The following is a 19197-nucleotide window of genomic DNA, read 5'->3' as shown; positions in this document are numbered from 1 at the left end:
TGAATGGTTGTGGAATCAATCTAGAGACCTGTCCCTCTGTCATCTTAACCCCCTAAGCACTACCTGCCGATCTAACATTGGCTCTGATTGGTCAATTACATGATATCTTCATTTCCTTCACCAATCAGAATGGAGCTTTGCAAATAATTCACCACAATTTTTTGTGTGGTGAAATTATTCTAACAATGTTGCTGATTGGTCCAATTGATAATGAAAACTTCTTTTTGACCAATCGGCAGGTAGTCCTCAGGGTTAAGCTATCTTAGAACTGTCCTCCAACATGGCTACCATTTCTATTGTTATCCGTTCTGGTTGGTTTATTGCATACACTTTATACTATAGCCTACTTCTTCCTAATCATACAGGTCAATGTGACAGAACGCCACCCCGATTCAGAGGATATAAGCGCATCTCTCTACATCAAGGCTTTTGGCCAAGAGCTTCAGTACTGGACTTTGAACAAGACCGACATTGAGACTCTCCTGGCTGGTGGTAAGTCAAAAAAAGTTTTGATACAAATTTGGTGGATTTAATAATAATGGATTTGCCTACCAATATTTTTAGTGGAGAGCATGCAAGACTAGGGATATTGTTTCATACATTTAAAAAAAAAATTTAGGTACATACTGAGGTCAAAGGTCATTTGAAGTCAACTTGTAAAATTGGCTGAAAATGACAAAAAGGGTTTTAAACAAATGCAAAAAAATGTTTTGTTTGAATATTTACTATGCATTATGTTCACTACCCATATCTTCGGATGACCTATCTATTTTTCAAAAATGGGTAATTTTTTCCAAAATTTTGAGGATATAGTTGAATTTCTTTCCAAAATGTACACCTTCATACAGTTGTTTTTGTTACTTGCCGATGCGTTTTTGATGAAAGCTTACTTTAAACGAACCAGCCGTAAATATGCCAAAACAATAGATTGGTCTTACAATAGTATTTGTTTGTATATGCTTATATAGGTAATTTATTTGCTCAAACTCAATAATGTTATATATTTGTCGCTGGATGGCGCCTGGATTAATTTAGCTTTCATCATGAGCATTCTATATGCTTGTAGACAAGGTTTTACGGTAATACAGGGTGATTTAAAATGAACTGTACCCAACTTCAAAAATTAAAATAAAATACTTACCGACATTTAAATAATTTGTGTTTGTAAGCTGTAACAGGATAGTATGTGTCCTATTATTGGTGAAAAAATCATGTCTTTACCTCTAATGGTTTCGGAGAAAAGTACATTCTTAGAAAACACACCAAAAACAATGTTGCACACGGATAAGTATTCTAGTCAAACTATCTGTTCTACATCTTTTTGGTCAATTTTTAGCACCATTTCTATTTGAATTCAAATTTCACTCTACAATTTCAAATCAACGGGTCCTTTGTTCTACATGTTTTATTTAACATGTAATCTTTGTAATTGAATATCAATATTATTGATTTAATGATGCGAAATAACATTTTTCTTGGTTTTGTTGTACATGTAGGTAGTCATGGTAGTCTAGATGCATTTTGTTACTGGGGTAGAACACGGGTAAACTTAGTTCCATGTATTGGTCTAAAAATGGGACGATAACTTGAAAATGCGATATCTTCTGACAAAAACCACTTATTATCAAAATTCAAAATTTCTACTACAGAACACTTATCACTGCTTTCTACGATAGTTTTTTGGTTTGTATAATCTCCGCAAATATATAAATAAAATTGAGTGAAGTTGGGTACAGTTCATTTTAAATCACCCTGTAAAGTTATAAAATTTCCCACCAAATGTGATCCTGCATGTAACCTTAGGGTTGTAGATATCACTTTATAATGTTAATTATAAAGTTAATGTTATGTTAATCACAGACAGCAAGGCACTTCGAGATCTGGAGGTCCACCTCAGTGTCCACAAGAAACAGATGAAACTACAAAAGGCATTTATCCTTGGTGAGGGCTCTCTACAAGTGCCACTTAGTATAGGTATCCCTGCTCAATTGAATCTGACCAACTCTGGCCTCCTTGCCATGGAATTTGTGGGTAAGGCTGTCATGAACCCATCTATGCGAGATGTTTTGAAGAGGGATGAAGTTAAGGCTAAGAATGTTGAGATTAGCGGACATCTAAACCCACGGTAAGAGACCAAACTTTGCGTGATATCCTAATCGGTACCATAACATCTGTTCACTTGGCAGTACATGTTAATTTTCCTGATAAGTGTCAAATTGTGTCACATTTTTTGTTATAAATACCTGCTGCCAGTCTTGCTACATTTTTTCAATGGGATTTAGACTGCAGAACAACTTTCACAGCACACCAGGGAGAGAGGGATAGAAGTAGTATATTTATGGCATTGTTTAAAGTCAGTGGAGGAGTCTGTACGGATACATCCTGTCAGTCCGAAACACCGTTAACCCTAAACCCAACCTGCCCCTTAACCTAACCCTAACCTATAACCCTAACAATTCAGACTGACGGTGGTTCAGACTGGCAGTGGTTCAGAAAATGGCGTTTGGACTGTCTGTACCCAACTTACGAAATCCAGTACATGTCAATGCTGATAAATTTTAAAGCTTATTTATAAGTATATGCAATGCAATTTTGTTATTAAATGTGCTGTATGCATGTAAAATCAGATCAGTCATTTGCCAAAAAAAAAAAAGCCTGACATACTGACCCTACTTGAAAGGTCAGCCCCCCCCCACCCCCCGTTAGAACAGGGGTTTCCTTTTTTTATTGCCTGAGATAACAATTTGATATCCTAGGTTTTACCATAATATCAGTCTGTCCACATGCCAATGCCTGTTAATTTTGCTGATAAGTTCGTAACAGGTCGATAAATACCTGCTACCAAACGAGTGTACTGTTTCCATGTTTCTATTGAGTGCATTTTTCCAATGGATTAAGACCACAAAACTATTCCACCTTTCATAGTACTCCATGCAGGGAGAGGAGATAGGAGGGAGCAGTTAATTTATAACATTGTTTAAGTCAGTGGGGTAGTCTGCCAGAACATGTACCCAACTTAATCAATTTTAAGTGTGCTTATAATTATTTCCAATATATTAATCAGCATTTATGTGTTTACACCTAATGTGCACTTTCAACTGCCAAATGAAAGTTGAATCTGTTTTTGAAACTTGTCAGATTGTCCATATGCTTATGAAATTTATAAACACTTTTCCCAATTCAGAATGGCTCTGCTAACTCGAGGAAGACTCGGTGTATCCCTCCATCATCATTTCCAAGCTGGCATCGCCCTTGAAGCTGTCGTCAACAGCTCCGCCATCATCAATGGAACCGTGAAACTCGATGTTGAAAAATTGAAATTGGAGAGTAATTTACGGGCACCACAAAAGGACCACACTGTTGTTTCAGTCAAGAGTAAACCATATACATACAGTATCATTGGACCAGAGATGCCCAAGAAGGTATGCATTATGTTTTATATAAGAACAAATTAGGGGGTTTTCCAGACATGCCAAATAATACACATTTTATGGCAAATGGTTAAAAATTGATATTTTTGATATTTAATAGTCCTCGAAGTAAACTTTCTAAATGTAATGATATGTACTTAAAGTGTATGTAGCTGGGATGAAAAGTCGACAATCAATTGAAAATTTTGACCTTCCAGATTGAAGATATAGATTTTTTCCCCCAAAACACCAAAAACAATTAGGTCTTTTTGGAAAAAATTGTCATAAAATTTGTACTAGATCACAAATTTAAAAAAAAAATCTAAATTATTTGATATCAGAAGGACATTCCTCGTATTCACAATTCAATTAGATATGTCTGATGTGCTCTCATGTCCCACAAAACATACTGTTGAAATGTTCATACCAGAGCCCTTAACCAGAACGTAATACAAATTTGACGATATTTCTACTTAACAAATTAATCTACAAGAAATTTTTTGTACATAAATATTATGTGGCCAGAGGTTTCCAGTGGTATAAAAATAGCAACGTTTTTTTGAGAAAAGTGGGGGGGGGGGCGGGGGTGTGGATCACAAAGTACCCCTCACAAGTGAAATGGTTCAAAAAACGGGTGTGAAAAATTATTAAATTATAGGAACTTTTCCACTTTGACTGTTTTTAGTGTTTCTTCATGGATTTCAACTGTTTTGAGTTAATATAGTTTCTAACTCTTTGCATACTTTTCAGTACCGCCCTGTTGCCTCTGGCAAGGGCATGCTTCACATGATGAGGATGACACCAGAACAAATCAAGAAGGCTAGCAACCAAGAGAAGAGGAGAATATTGCAGGCCAATAAACCAATTGTGGTAAGTTTGTCAGTGTCATTTCATGATAGATGCATGTTATCTAATGGCACACATGATTGGCCAAGAGCCAGGCATAAACAGCGTTTGGCTGCTTTAGCATGGCGATCGTGGTATACATTTAGAAAGAAAAAATAATCTTTTTTTTTTAAATGCAGTGATTTATAATGCGCTACTAAGAGGCACAATGCCTAGATATTGATCCACAAGCCTCAGCACACTCTGCAGGTTGTTGCTGACCACTACACCCCAAAATCAATCTATAAACCATTAAACAACATCACAGGGACTTGAAGCGCACACCCTAGACATTCCGTAATAGATCTTCGCAGCCAGAATCAGCTTCCCATGTTTTGTACAGGTCATACAATGAGATAACTAGCAGTAAGTTCCTTATCCAGGGGAATTCCAAGCTAACACAATTTTTAACACAAGAGCGTACTAACCACCACCAAGGTTCGAACCCGTTACCTCTCACGCCTTATCAATTGAACTAACTTGACTGCTTGAATGTTACATCTAATTTTTGTCGTTATTGTACTTATTTTTGGTGTTATTATTTGACTAATGAAATACAATCACCAAATATGGGGAATATACGAACAGAGTTCATTAATAGAATTGAGGGCATGATCTGTGTTTATGTCCTCAGCTCTGCCTCAGACAGGGGCGTAGCCAGGATTTATTTGGGGGGGAGGGCTGATTTTGAAAAATTTGAGCTTTTTTTACCTTTTCACAAAAAGTTAGACTTTTTTGACCAAAAAGCATAAAGAAGCTAATTTTTTCTCTTGCTTCACTCACTAATGGGCAAATTTGGACTGCATTTACAGAAAAACTGTAATTTTTTTTGTTTTTTCTGTTCAGTATTCTCGCAAAGTGGACCTTTTTGGCCTTTAGTGATTTTGGGGAGGGGTAACCCCCCCTTCGCCCGCTAAACCCCTGTGCTTGACCAGATCATATTTTCTCACTGTCTTTTACTTTTACTAAAATTCGCCACAGATGAAGAAAGAAATTGGCAACAGAACCATTAAGGCTGAACTCAAATCTGCTATCACACCTGCATCTGATTGGCTTGAATTACTAAACAACCCACTCGTATGTCTGCTAGCTGGACCAGCTAATGCCAGCATTGAACTCAAGCCCGGAATGGACCGACCAGAGGAGATCCAAGTTGACGCTCTGATCGCTGATTGGATGGTTACAGAACAGCAGTATGAGGATCACATGAATCGCACCAGCAAGCGTCAACGTATTAAGGCTTCTGATAGCTCACAATCTGGTAGCAGGAGTTTTACGAGTGCACAAACATGGAAGGTATGGTGTTTGACGAATCATTGAAATATTGATTTAATTAACAAATCAGTGTTAGAGTTATGTTAAGGTTAAAGGTCATCCAAATTAGCTGTGCTTTCTCTTGTATGTTATGTTTGATTTGTTAAGAATTGTGGGTAAGCATCATTAACTTCATGCGTGAGCCAATGTGCGATTTTTGCATCATTTTGATTGTCTCTATGTTCCAGCGTATAATACATAAGCCTCTGATGTTACGTTCACATGCTGGCCTGTATGAACAAAACACCTAAAACAAAGAAAAACATAATCAAGATAAAGGTAAATAAAAGACCACCCAAAAATATCAAGTTACAATTCTTAATCCTACGAGTGTGTGTTTTCCCATTGATTACGATCGTGTCATAATCATATTATGATATTAGTACTGTGTGTCCGCTAAATGTCGTCTGCAAACTACAATCATGATATCATTTAAGAATGATGAAAATTTCCCTCTGAAATTTCCATCATTGGGCCGATTTGTAGCATGATCATGTTGTAATTGCCGATGATAATTACCTGTGTATTTTGTCATTGTATTTATGTTTACTCAATGGACTTCGTAATTGCTGTGGCATGTGTATAACCAGAATTTATTATGACATGATGATGGGGTGGTGACAGTGTGGACGCTCTCATCATTCATGTATCATAATCGGGTCATAAACGGGTAATTACGACACAAGGACAAAATATACTAACTAGTGTGGGCTGGGTCTGCGAGAGTTGAAGTTGAAAGTTTATAATACCTCTTCGAAGGCGACAGAGGTGTCATCGAAACTGGAACAGATAATAGTCATTGCCCTACCGCAGTATATTCATACATACGGTAAAATTCCGTCTACAATTATATGCCTCTAAACGAGGTTTTTTTTGACAAGAGGCAGACACTCTCAACAAAAACATTATTTGGAGTTTGAACAACTATATGACTGATAAAGGCGGCTGTACAAACATGTATATTTGTAAGACCAATCTATTGCAATGTTTTTGAGAAGGGTATTGGCCTTTCATATCTTTCGTTAAAAAAACCCTTGTTTAGAGGCATATATGCTTCTAGACGGAATTCTACGGGATGATCAAAAATAAAACAAATCCTTATCCCCATGAGAACTGCCTGCCTATTGCTCAAAAAGAAGTTTTCATTTTCAATTGGACCAATCAGCAACATTGTTAGAATAATTTCACCACGCAAAAAAATTGGTGTGAATTATTTGCAAAGCTCCATTCTGATTGGTGATTAAAATGAAGATGTCATATAAATGACCAATCAGAGAGAATGTTAGATCGGCAGGTAGTGCTCAGGGGGTTATATCATCCTGTCCATGGTGATTAATTTGATGTAATTCTCTCTAGGACATTGTAATGCCAGGCGCATTCCGTGACTCCCAGGATCTTTCCCTGCCTGCTCGCAAACCCGCAAGTCTAGAGGAGACTCGTTCACAGGAGAAGTTTGACTTTGACGCACTCTGGACAGATGAGGACCTTGACACCCAGCCTCTGACTCGCCTCCAAAATCAACAACAACAGCAACAGCAACCACAGGATTGTGGAAAGCAATTCATTCCTCTGAAGAGAATCTACCTCAATGTATGTATACATGAATTTCCTCATAAAATTAGTTTTTAGTTTGCTTTGTGTTTGTTTTTTGATAAGATATGCTAAGGTGAACAATAGCCACATAAGGAATGACCAGGTGTCCAGATCATGCATACATACGTGACCATTGGCCACAAAAGGGTCGTATTGTTGGCAGAACTAGTGATGATTTTATGGCCTACTTGTGGTGGACGGCCACATAATGCTCCTACAGGTTTCAGTTACTAAATCGATGAACTTTTTTTTCTGCTAAAATACATATATATCATTTTTATAATGCCTATATACAATTCTAGTAGGAAATGTCAGCCCTGAAGTTTTGGAAAAATGTCCAAGGACGATTTTAAAAGTGCATACATGTACCGTATATTAATTTATTTCACAACATTTTATTATGCAAGGTTTGCCATAGGTTTTAATTTCAAACTTCAATTGCAACTTTTTAATTTTAGTTTAATGATTTCTGTCACTGTTTTTAATATTGCTTCACTGTGACTCACACTGATTGTAGTTGCAATCACTCATCATAGACCTACAAAATCTATAGTAAAATGATTCTCATGTACCCAAAAAAGGATTCTCATGTACCCAAAAAGATAATAGCCAAAGAGTACTGACTCAAATTTGCCTCGTGTGTAATGCTGTGATACATGCCATGACTTCTCTCTTGTCCGAAGGGTCGCTAGTCCAAAAGTTCTCTAGTCCGAAAACCAAATTAAGTTCGCTAATCCGAAGGTTTTCTAGTCCGAATATAGCATAAGGGTTAGTGTTAGGTTTAGTGTTAGGGTTTGGGTTAGGGTTAGTGAGTCTTATTCTATATTCAGACTAGAGAACCTTAGTCCGAGGGTTCGCTAGTCCGAATAGAGAACCCGATATTCGGAGTAGCAAACCTATTTCAGAATTCGGACTAGCGAATGGTAAATTATGTGTTCAGACTAGCGAACCTTCGGACAAAGGAGCATTCGGACTAGGGACCTTCGGACTAGAGAGTTGTCACCGGTGTATCCGCCATATTTGTCAATTGGGCACATAGCGAACTAATCCGGAAGTACAATATATGCCCTCTGTGATTGACACGTAATACAAACATTTGCGAGTCAGTACTCTAGCTTTGGCTTGACCTCTGGTCTAGTTTTTAGTGCTAATGTTTTAAATGAATAAAGTGCTTTATTTCAAAGATACCTCATGCAGCTACATGAATTTTAAACAACATACAGATTACAGCTAAAGGAAAGGTCCCACAGGCTGAACTTCTCGCTGCTGTCACCCTGGATACCAAAGACTACAACTACAAGGCTCTGACCCTTGACCTCATCAGTGAGACCAAGAGGACTGAGGAAGAGATCCGTGAAGAGATAGAACACCTTGAAGAGATGGAACGTCTCCTCAATGATCCATTGAACACACAGAACCAGGAGAGACTACAGATTTTGATGGAACTTGATGAAGTACGCCAGAAGAAGAAACAAGAAGAGAGAATGGTTAGTGTTTGTTTGCATGTTTTTCTGTCTGCTTGTTCCTTAAATAATTGGGTAATTTAAATGTGTGTTGTATGACAAGTTGTTAATTAGGGAAGTTGGTGGTGAGTGTTTTTAGCCAATTACAGTTTGTTGAAGTTGCCAATCGGGCAAAGCTTTTGTAGAGAGTGGGAACAAGTGCAAACTGATATATTTGTATATTTCATGTGACTCAATTATTTTGAGTCACATTTTTATCGATAAATTGGAAATAGATTACTTTATTTTATGATAGGTGAGTTTTTTTTAATTGAAGAGGGCATGGTGAACTAATTTAGACAAGACTCTTAACCTTTGTTGTCTCTTTCCACCCAGGTGTATAAATGGGAACTGGCATAAAAGTGCTGGGCATGCACTTTGGTACATATGCATTGCGCTGGCATGACTTTATAGCTTAAATATGCAAATTTTCCTGCTCGCAACATGTATATAGACCATTTAAGATTTGGAAATTGGGATCCCAAAAATTTGGTATGTGCAAGGGGGGCAAAGAATTTTTTGGCGGGCCGAGGGGGGGGCAAGTTTATTTTGGCGAGCCATTCAGAAATTTTACCCCCCTGGGGGGCTTATAATTATAGCACAGCCCCTAATTTGATTCAATTTGATCTGATTGATTTTTTGATGTGATTTGATTTGATTTGATTTGATTTGATTTGATTTGATTTGATTTGATTTGATTTGATAGGTCATGTGTGCACAAGGAGAGGTCGAATACCCAGATGTGAAATACCAGGTTCAGAGCCAAGACGATGTGCTGCCACCTGTTCTTAATGACAATACTAAAGTGAAGTACAGAATGGGTATCCAGTATGGAAAGACTTGTGAAAATGACAAGAAAGTCAAGATCTTGGTGAGTTGAGAGATGTAAAATTTTATTATTTGGTCATTTTCATATTGATCAAGTGGTCAACACATAGCCCTGTGATTTCTCTGTTTACTAGTGGAAAGATGTTTTATTCTGATTTTTACTAGATCAAAGTAAAATATTAAGTGAGCATTCAGTATTTTCATTATGGAAAGATCTTTTTAAAGAAAGGAAAATTCATATTTAGTTTTAATTGATTGTTTGATTAATTTATTGATTGATTGATTCATATCTAATCTAATTGATTGATTGATTGATTATTAATTGATTCATTCATTCATTTTTTGTTCATTCATTCATCCATTGATTCATTCATTCACTAGATCCATCAGTCTGTCAGTTGAATGACTTTATGAACCCGGTTTGAACCCGGACATCACGGTTACCAATCGAGAGTAAAACCACTGGACTATCCGAGTTCACAGTTGGTATTATCAAAACAAATGACGCAAAACTAAATCCTATTTAATTTTTCCCTATCCTCTCAGGCACGTGCTGAGAAGAGCAAGCAGCAGCGTATTGATGAGGCAAAGGCCCGTGCAGGCGAGAAGTCGCAAGATGAGAGACAATGTGAAGAAGACAGACGCAGGGGAGAGAAGTATTCATGGACATGTAAGAAGGTTGTTGAGGATCGTTCTACTCTTAAATCACTCCACGTGAATGTTCATGCCAAGGTATGTATGACCTGTGTGTTGTATTGGGCTGTTCCAGTTGAACTCTACACTACCCCTGTAGAAGATTTAGGAAATATCTTCCACAGGGGGAGTATAAGGCCCAAAAAAATTGTTGTGTTGCCCTCAACCGTCTGACCCTAAATCCTGAAAAATCAGGGTCTGCATTTTTTTTTAATGATGATTTTTACAGATTTGTTCAAAAAATTAATGTTTTTCACTTAAAATTAATATTTTATTGAAAGACTAGTCTTTAATTGATGTTTAACAGGTATCCAGAAGTCAAAATTGACAAATGTTTCCTAATTGAAGAAGCATTATTTAATATTTGAGGGGATTAAAAAAACTGAAGGTTTGAAAAAATAAATAAATAAAAATCCGACCGTCCAACCCAACTTTCCCATTTTCCCACTTGAGGGCAACACAACAATATTTTTTTTTGCCTAATATATGTTTCAAATGTAATTGGTCAGGGTTAATCAATTTGAAATCCATACTCCCCCTGTATTGTGGCTTTAACTAAATCTTCCACAACTGGAGTGAGTATTTCAAATGGAAGTCACCCAATTGTCTATTATATGCAAAATTCACACCCCTCTATGGAAGACTTAAGCCAAATCTTCCACAGAGGTAGTGTGGATTTTAAATGGAATAGCCCATTGGGTGTTTGACTGTCTGTTTGCTCCGTGTCGGTTTTCTGTGTGTTAATTATAATAGTTGGAAGTTGTCTGTCTCTCTTCCCATCTCGCCCTTGTTTATCTATCTACCGTATTTCCTCGAATAGTCACCCCATTTCAATTAAACGCCCCCACCACTTCTTTCAATCAAGATGTTTAAAAAATGCTGATATTTCCATGCTATCTTGCGTAGTAAGCTTACCAAGGTGCACACTAATGGTGTCGGTAATTGGCAAAAAATTGTCATCGTTCCTAAGTTTGTAGTTTGTCATTTCAGCGTGAGTTTTAAGCTTACCTAATGATTTTAATTATTAATTATTATTAGTGTGGATTTTAAATGGAATAACCCATTGTTTGCATTACTTGTCTCTCTACGAGTGTTTACTTTTTATGATTTCGAGTTAAGAGTTGACCCGTATGATCTTTGGTTCTGTCTGACATCAAAGTAGGCCCTTTATTCTTTGATGAAACTCTAACTGTAAAACTCCAACTTGTAACTCTAAATCGAACTCTAAATTGCAACTCTAACGCCAACTTGTAACTCCAACTCTAAGTCGAACTCTAAATGTAACTCTAACTCCAACTCTAACTCTAACTCCAACTCCAACTCGTAAAATGCAATTACTCTCTCTCTCTACAGGTCGGCAGGTATTTAAGAGACCTGAAATCACTTAGTGGCAACTTCCTCCTAAGAATAGCAGACAGACTTGGTATTGTCACGCAACAGAATGCCATCAATGACCAAAACAGGGTAAGAAAAACATAGCTTTTCATTAAGAGTGTTTTTAATGTTGTGGGTGTGTGTACTATGCTATGCATGTAAAAAAGTGAGAGATAGTAAACAAAAAAGGATACAAAACTCCGCTTTTCATGAAGAGTCTGTATTAGGCCTACTATGTATGCATATTTGTTGGTGTGTGTGTATTGTATACAATATTAAAGGGGTGAGTTGTTGTGTTTTTGTGCATTGGTTTTTGCTACCAAATTCAGAAATGTGAACCCTCACCAGTGTTTTCACAACTTATACACTTGCGATGGGTTAGTTTTTAACCCCCTTGACACTACTAGTCATCTAACACCATTTCTGATTGGTTGATAACTTGAAATGCTCATTTCAATTCGGTCGATTCACAATACGATGTGCCTCCAGCGGTTGCTGGGGAGATGCCAAAATACGCCGTGCATCATGGGAAAAAGTTGACATCCAAAGCCAGCATAATACAAATACAACAGGAACATTACGTTGATTGTGTGTTTAAATGGCATATAATAATGTTACTTGTGAAAGTACATTAAAATAGTAATATACAATTATAGTAGATCCATTTGCTATCTATTGATTACACTGACAAAATCCTTCATGGACCTGATTTAAACATCATTATTATCATTGAAAATCCAATGTTGGCTAGAACGGCTATATTGACCACAGAGGTCAAAAATTGGACTGACAAGAGCAAACGCTGGCGGCGCACCGTATTATGAATCGCGAGAATTAGCAGTTATGACTAGGCTTTCAACTATGGTCATACTTGCATTTACAGATGATCTTATATTAATACCCTCCTTGATTGGCTCAAAATTGGACACACTATTCATTTTGGCCAATCGGCAGGTAGTTCTCATGGGGTTGCTTTGTAATAATGCATTTGATGCTATATAGGTCTTTTCTTGGGGTATTATGAAAAGTCAACAGTTTCGACATAGAAAACAGCTATATGTCAGCAGTCAATCATGTGTGTAGATGTGTGGGGTGTATGTGTGTGTGTGTTAGAAAGTTTCATAGAAAGCTCCTACAAATTCAACATCACATGGAATTGTATGGGATCTGTAAGACTAATATTTGATGTCATCAGCCAAGTTCTTTTTATGTATTACGTTTTGTTACCTGGAGAAATTTGATCATGTCTCACCTCCTTTTTCAACCAAATCGACGGTAATAACTCTTGCAGTGAGGGATCAACATTTAACCGCAAATTGCCTCAGGCAAAACTCACTTCCTGGGAGTTAAATTTTTTATGTAAATCATTGACCCATTTGTGTTATATACTGTAGACTCTAGCTATAATGACATCCTTGTGATCTCAGGGAATTCAATTTTTGATAAATTATCTTCAGGTAGTGAAACATAATGGGGAACAAAAAACAGTCATTGTCCCTTGTATCTACCCTATAATTACTCATATATTTCTTTTTCCCCTTATTTCAATCTTGATTCAATTTTCCGTCTAATCCCTACAGATTGCAATCTCCATTGACCAAGACAGGAGCCGTCAAAAGTACAACATTTCCGTCAAGGCACCGTTGAAGAACATCAAGGTTCAAACATCTAAGCTTGACGAAACATTGAAACTGCCACCATTCCACTCTATTATGGCTCCTACGTCTAAGCTTATCCTAGATGAAGTCTTAACTCAGGCCAAACGTAAGCAAAAATTATCAGATTTTCCATTCTTTTAGTTCAATTCCTAAATAAAATAATGATGTTTACTCTCATTAAAAACAAATTAACATATTTGCAAAATGACCTCAAGTGACCCCTAGATGGCCTCACACTTGCAGACATCACACATGTTAATGTACCTAAAAGGCATTAGGCCATGAAAAAAAGAATGTATGTCTCAGACACCAACACGCATTGCTATGTGAAATCCAATTTAGCGCTTAGCGCTACGCGTTGGCCGTAATTTTTTTCCCCCTATGTTCATTATTTCAGTATCGTATAGCGATCCAATTTGTCTGTTTGGTTGTTGGTTTTTGTACATATTTCGTCATGATTGTAAAAGAGACAAACAAAACTATTCATTGTGTATATATATTACTCTGTTTCTGTATTTGAATATCAAAAAGTACATAAATATTGTGCCTTGAAATGTAAAAAAAAAATAAAAAAATATCGCATATCGCAAAGCTCATATTCTTATAAAAATAAAAAAAATAAAAAAACACATAGCACTTAGCTTTTTTACCAAATGTGTCTGAGACATACTTTCTTTTTTATTTGGCCTTATGTCCAATTCCTATTAAAATCCATGTGGGAGAAGTCAACAAAAGAAGCCAAGGGTTAACATCAAGGTTATCATTTTGTGCACATACACCCCACCCCACCCCCCACACACACACCCCACACACACCCCCACACACAGACAATGGAGCTTATTTTATATTCTCTTTTCCAAACTTCGTTTTTGCTGTGATAATTACCTACCACTCAATTCAGTAAGTTTTGGAAGTGGTGCAAGTTTATTACTAAAGTGGAGTAGTTAAATTGCAGGTCAATTGTAAATGATAATAACTATTGTTGTCTTTTACAGCACGTTGCAAGATCACCAGCTTGAACAAAGTCATCACTTTTGATAATGTTACCTACGATTATCAGCTTAGCAAATGCCATCATATTCTTGCCAAAGACTGCTCACCAGCTGAACAATTCCTTGTACTTGGTCGCAATAATGGACTTGGCAAGGTGAATATTAAAAAAAAACCAATTAGAATAAACCTAGTTTCATTATTAATTGTACAGTTAAGGTGATACTACACCCCTTGATAAATTTTTGGCTTTTTTGCATTTTTCTCAAAAAATAATACACACTGGTAACAAAGGTTATGTATATTATAGGGGCAAGGAATCCAGTTACTACACTGAAATTTCAGTGACTCAAGACAAGTGGTACATTATTTGATGGTAAGAAAAGATGTACCGCTAGAATGTACCTCATTTCTTAACATATATAATGAGCCACTTGTCTTGAATCACTGAAATTTCAGTGAAGTAATTCAATTTTATTCAATATATATGCTGACCCACAAATCGTTAGCTCGAGAAGGCATTGAGATAAGCATCATGCATGTAAAATGTTCCAAAGGTTAACAATCAAGAATGAAAAGAACAGATTAACTTTATCATGTTTTGTCTCCTAAGGCACAAGTTTGTATATGTATGGCTTTTACAATATTTTCTTATGTTTTGATTAGTTTTCAAATGGAGTTGCCCATTTAGGTAACCCCATTTGAAATTCACACTCCCTGTGTAAACGATTAAGGCCATGTCTTCCATAGGGGGTGTATGAAATAGGACAATGGATCAACTTAGTTTTAAGTCTTTACATTTGACCTTTAGGATGTGATCGTGCACGAAGCAGGCCATGTGATCGAATTGAAGTATGACAGTGTTGACGGCCTTAAAGTCATTATTGATGGTGTTAACCAACAAATGCAGCCCGGGGATGAACTTGTCATGAGAGAGGATGGATCAATAGAGAAGAAGAACATTAGAGCTTGCGAGTAAGTATGATTGTAACCCCTGACCTTTCCCCTATTAACCCCTGACCTTTTCCCTTTTAACCTTATAAATTTGTAACCCATCATATATCTGACAGGTTACAAATTTGAGTTTAAAAAACATTTTTGCAGTGAAGCATATACAGTGTCTCTCATGAAGAAAATTGATGCGAGTTAATTATTTTGGCTAAGCCTACTGAATTTTCAGTAGGCTTCCTTAGGGGAAGATTCAAGTTGAATCTTTCTCAGAGGGTATATGAAATTAATTCATACTCCCCCTGTGGCAGATATTCCCCAAATCTACCACAGGGGTATTGTAGTTTTTTTAAGTGGAACAGCCCAATTTTCAATGCAAGATGAATCAACTACAATGATAAATCTAATTTCTTTGATCTAAAATCCCAATACAAACTTTTTGCAATTCCTGATGTGCTTGACATCAGGAGTTGCGAGATGGCTGAGCGGTTAAGGCGTTGCGCTGTCGGCTGGGAGATACGATCGGCGAGGGTTCGAGCCTTGGGCTTGCCTTAGGTGAAAATTCTCTTCCCTCCCAAAAAGTTCCTATATGGTCAGAAATCCAACAATTAAGTCCAGTTTCATCACAGAATTTAATTGTAGAATTTCTTCTCGCCCCATACACTGCTTTATGCGTGCAGATATAGGTAGTGTATGCGGCGTCTGTGATTCGGAAGTCGCATAAAGCCGTTGGTCCCGTGTACAGGAAGAGTCAAACCCTGTGCACGTTAAAGTGTCAGAGCTATTCGAAAAGAGAAGGGGGACCATCCCCGGTTCTGATATCTGCAATCAATTCTAGGTTCCAGGATCGTGCATAGATAAAACTACTATGCACGTAAAGCCAGTGCGAGTTATCTTCGTTTTTATGAAGTCAGAACTAAAAAGGGAGAAAGAAAGAGAAAGACATCAGGATGTATGTATTATTATGACATTATTAGTGATAATAATGTTACTTTCAACCATTTTTTGATAACCCCACAGGAGGCGTACTCTGCTAGACGTCATCACGCCTGACATTGAAGCAGATGGCATCACCTCATCTGAAGTCAAGCATATCTTTGAACACAAATCCCGCCACCAGACTCCTCTACCACCAGGCAAGACCACACCTCGTCCATTATCCCACAGCGCCAGCCATGGGGTAAACTCTGCATCTCTCAGTCTGGGGTCTGTCTCATTGAGGTAGGTCAATGGTCACTTAAAGAGGAACCAACACATCTGGAAATGTAGCATGTTTAAGTCCATTTAATCCAGTAACATTATTTTTATGAGGAGAGATTAGTGACATTCACCCACAAGACACAGATTTTATTGCACCATATCCCACAATGCAAATTGATTCTGAGGTGACCTTCAAGAGCAGGTGGTGTAAACTTATATTTATGCAGAATATGTGTAAAGTCCTAGTGCATGCATGATGGGATATTATCTGAGTTTGAGATTTCTTGCTATGTGGTAGGTATATTGCTACAACTTTACCACAGACATTCCTGACTTTCTTAAAGTTGACCTGGTCAACGTTTATTCCTTTTTAAGTTCTCAGTTTCACTAGCACACCATATGTCCGACATGAAAATATTCTTGGGTGACTTTGGTTGTGCGCCACAGCACAAATTACTATCAGCACCTGTGCCTTACCGCACTTTTGTGACAGGCTCCGGTGTTCTAAACATGTGTTATCAAAAACAAACACAGTTAAAATTTGGACACAACTGCGCAGTCTTAGTTCCCAAGATTCTATGGAAGTCTTTTTTAACACATAAGTTTCTCAGTCTTTAACATGAGCGTTGACCGACTGAGGGCAGTCTTTGTATTACTATTACTATTGCTGAAATTTCGTCATGAACCATGACATTATCTAAGCCCGGGGGGGGCACTCAATTTACATTTTGGAAGGGGTGTGCGGCGCAGAGCGCCACACTTTGGGAATTAAGAACTGATTCTGGGGCAAAATATGTGTGCAAATGTGTGCTGTGTGTGCAATATAATATTTGTGTTTCTCTTATGCTTTGATGATTATTTGATTTGGTGTGTGGCGCATATTATTTGGGGTCACTGTGTTTGGAAGTAAGAGGTGTGCTTAGGAGTCGAGTGGGGGTGTGTGTGAGTGTGGTGTGATGGGATGAGTGTGGAGATAAGCTTTTATAATTATGTGCCATATAATATTTTATGTTTTTCTTATGCTTATTTCTTGTAATATTGTATTTTAATAACTTTTATGTGTAATAATAGTAAATAATTTTGATGTTTTAAGATTGTAAAAAGTAACACAATTTGGCCATTTGCCACAATGTTATTTTGAATAAATATGAAAGGAAATGAAAAACAAAATGAAAATAGGGGATTGATGAACTGTGGAGTATATTGAACTGAAATTGGGCCAATAGCTTGTGGGCCTAAAAATTCCAAATTTGAGCGAAAGAGCAACAATTGTCGAAGTTTGAGGCTCAAAGAACTGGAGCATGATTCAAATGTGGGTCTTTAAAAGGAACTGCCAGAGAGCCTGAAATGGAGACCCTTGACCGGCGCACATACCTGTGCCACCTTTACATGAGAGTGACCCCCCCCCCCCGGTATCTATAGTCTGTATACCTTCCTCGAGTCAGTAATTTAGGTATTGTTTTTTATTGTATCTCTAAATGTAATGATGAGAAGTATATAAAAGTATACATTTTCAAAAAGGAATTGATGCAAGGAATCCAACTAGCATACATAACAGATTACTGCAAAAATTAACAGTATTTGAGAAAATCTTAAAATTTAGTAGTCTAAAGAATGTTAAGGGCTGGGGTATGAGCGTTTGGACAGTATTTATTGTGGGACATTAGAGCACATCAGACATATCGAATTGCATTCTGAATACGAAGAATGTCATTCTGATATCAAATAATTTTGATTTTTGAAATTAGCAATTTAATACACATTTTATGGCAAATCATTAAAATTGATATTTTGATATTTAACAGTACTTGAAGTAAACTTTATAAATCTGATGATTTATACTTAAAAAGTGTATGTAGGTGGGATGAAAGCCGACGATCAATTGAAAATTTTGACCTTTCAGTATTGAAGATATGGATTTTTTTCCCAAAACACCAAAAAAAAAAATTAGGTCTTTTGGGAAAAAAATCCATATCTTCAATATGAAAGGTCAAAATTTTCAATTGACCGTCGGCTTTTCCTCCTGCTACAATACACTTTAAGAATATGTCATTAGATTTATATAATTTACTTTGAGGACAGTTATATATCAAAAATTTGAAAAATATCAAATTTTTATAATTTGTCATAAAATTTGTATTATATTGTGACTTTCAAAAAATGAAAATTATTTGATATCAGAAAGACATGCTTCGTATTCAGAATGCAATTCGATAGGTCTGAGGTGCTCTCATGTCCCACAAAAAATACTGTCGAAACGCAATAAACGCTCATTTTAGATCCCTTAAGATGTTCCACCAATTATGTTAATTTACCTGTAAACTACCTTTGATATTTACAGCCTGGGAGGTTACACATCTGAGGAGGTTCATATGAAGCGGGCTGAGAAGGAGACATGGCAGGCAATGAAGGAGGTCATGATTATGACATTTGAGGGACGTGACCAACGCGAGATCATGGAGATGATGGGAGCTTTAGACCAACTCAGAGATGAAAATGGGGTAAGATGATTTGTCTGAATGGCTAGTGGGTGCTTAGTTTTTTTGGCTTGAGCTTCTAGAAAGTTAATTAGAGTCAAGGTCATACTGATGAAATCTTTTTGTTGTACACATCAGCATTAGATCAGGAAAAAGGTAAAAGCAGGGTGTGATATTATATGGGAACGTTAAACGCATGTACTGTTAAACATACGCATGATCCGTTAAACGTTTAGCAATTGTGGTAAATATGTAACACGCAAGTCATTTTCAACCTTCAATTTTCCATTTTTAAATCAGCAGTTGAAATTATCAAAATCTGAAG

The 19197-nt window shown here is 36.9% G+C and overlaps 1 protein-coding gene across 1 annotated transcript in view; it reads left to right on the top strand.

Moving 5' to 3' along the window:
• LOC140168709 (uncharacterized) overlaps positions 1-19197 on the top strand; it is a 45178-nt gene that overhangs the window by 15238 nt on the left and 10743 nt on the right. The window contains exons 16-30 of the mRNA XM_072192153.1: positions 366-492; positions 1861-2125; positions 3185-3422; positions 4161-4280; positions 5277-5591; positions 6966-7199; positions 8426-8689; positions 9411-9575; positions 10079-10264; positions 11579-11689; positions 13180-13363; positions 14253-14404; positions 15059-15222; positions 16216-16416; positions 18737-18896. Coding sequence (XP_072048254.1) covers positions 366-492; positions 1861-2125; positions 3185-3422; positions 4161-4280; positions 5277-5591; positions 6966-7199; positions 8426-8689; positions 9411-9575; positions 10079-10264; positions 11579-11689; positions 13180-13363; positions 14253-14404; positions 15059-15222; positions 16216-16416; positions 18737-18896 — 2886 coding nt within the window. The remainder of the gene's footprint in view (positions 1-365; positions 493-1860; positions 2126-3184; positions 3423-4160; positions 4281-5276; positions 5592-6965; positions 7200-8425; positions 8690-9410; positions 9576-10078; positions 10265-11578; positions 11690-13179; positions 13364-14252; positions 14405-15058; positions 15223-16215; positions 16417-18736; positions 18897-19197) is intronic.

Source organism: Amphiura filiformis, chromosome 1, assembly GCF_039555335.1.
Source record: "Amphiura filiformis chromosome 1, Afil_fr2py, whole genome shotgun sequence".
Classification (NCBI taxonomy): Eukaryota; Metazoa; Echinodermata; class Ophiuroidea; order Amphilepidida; family Amphiuridae; genus Amphiura; species Amphiura filiformis.
Note: the sequence above shows the minus strand (reverse complement) of the source record. Positions and strands in the feature narration are given on the sequence as shown.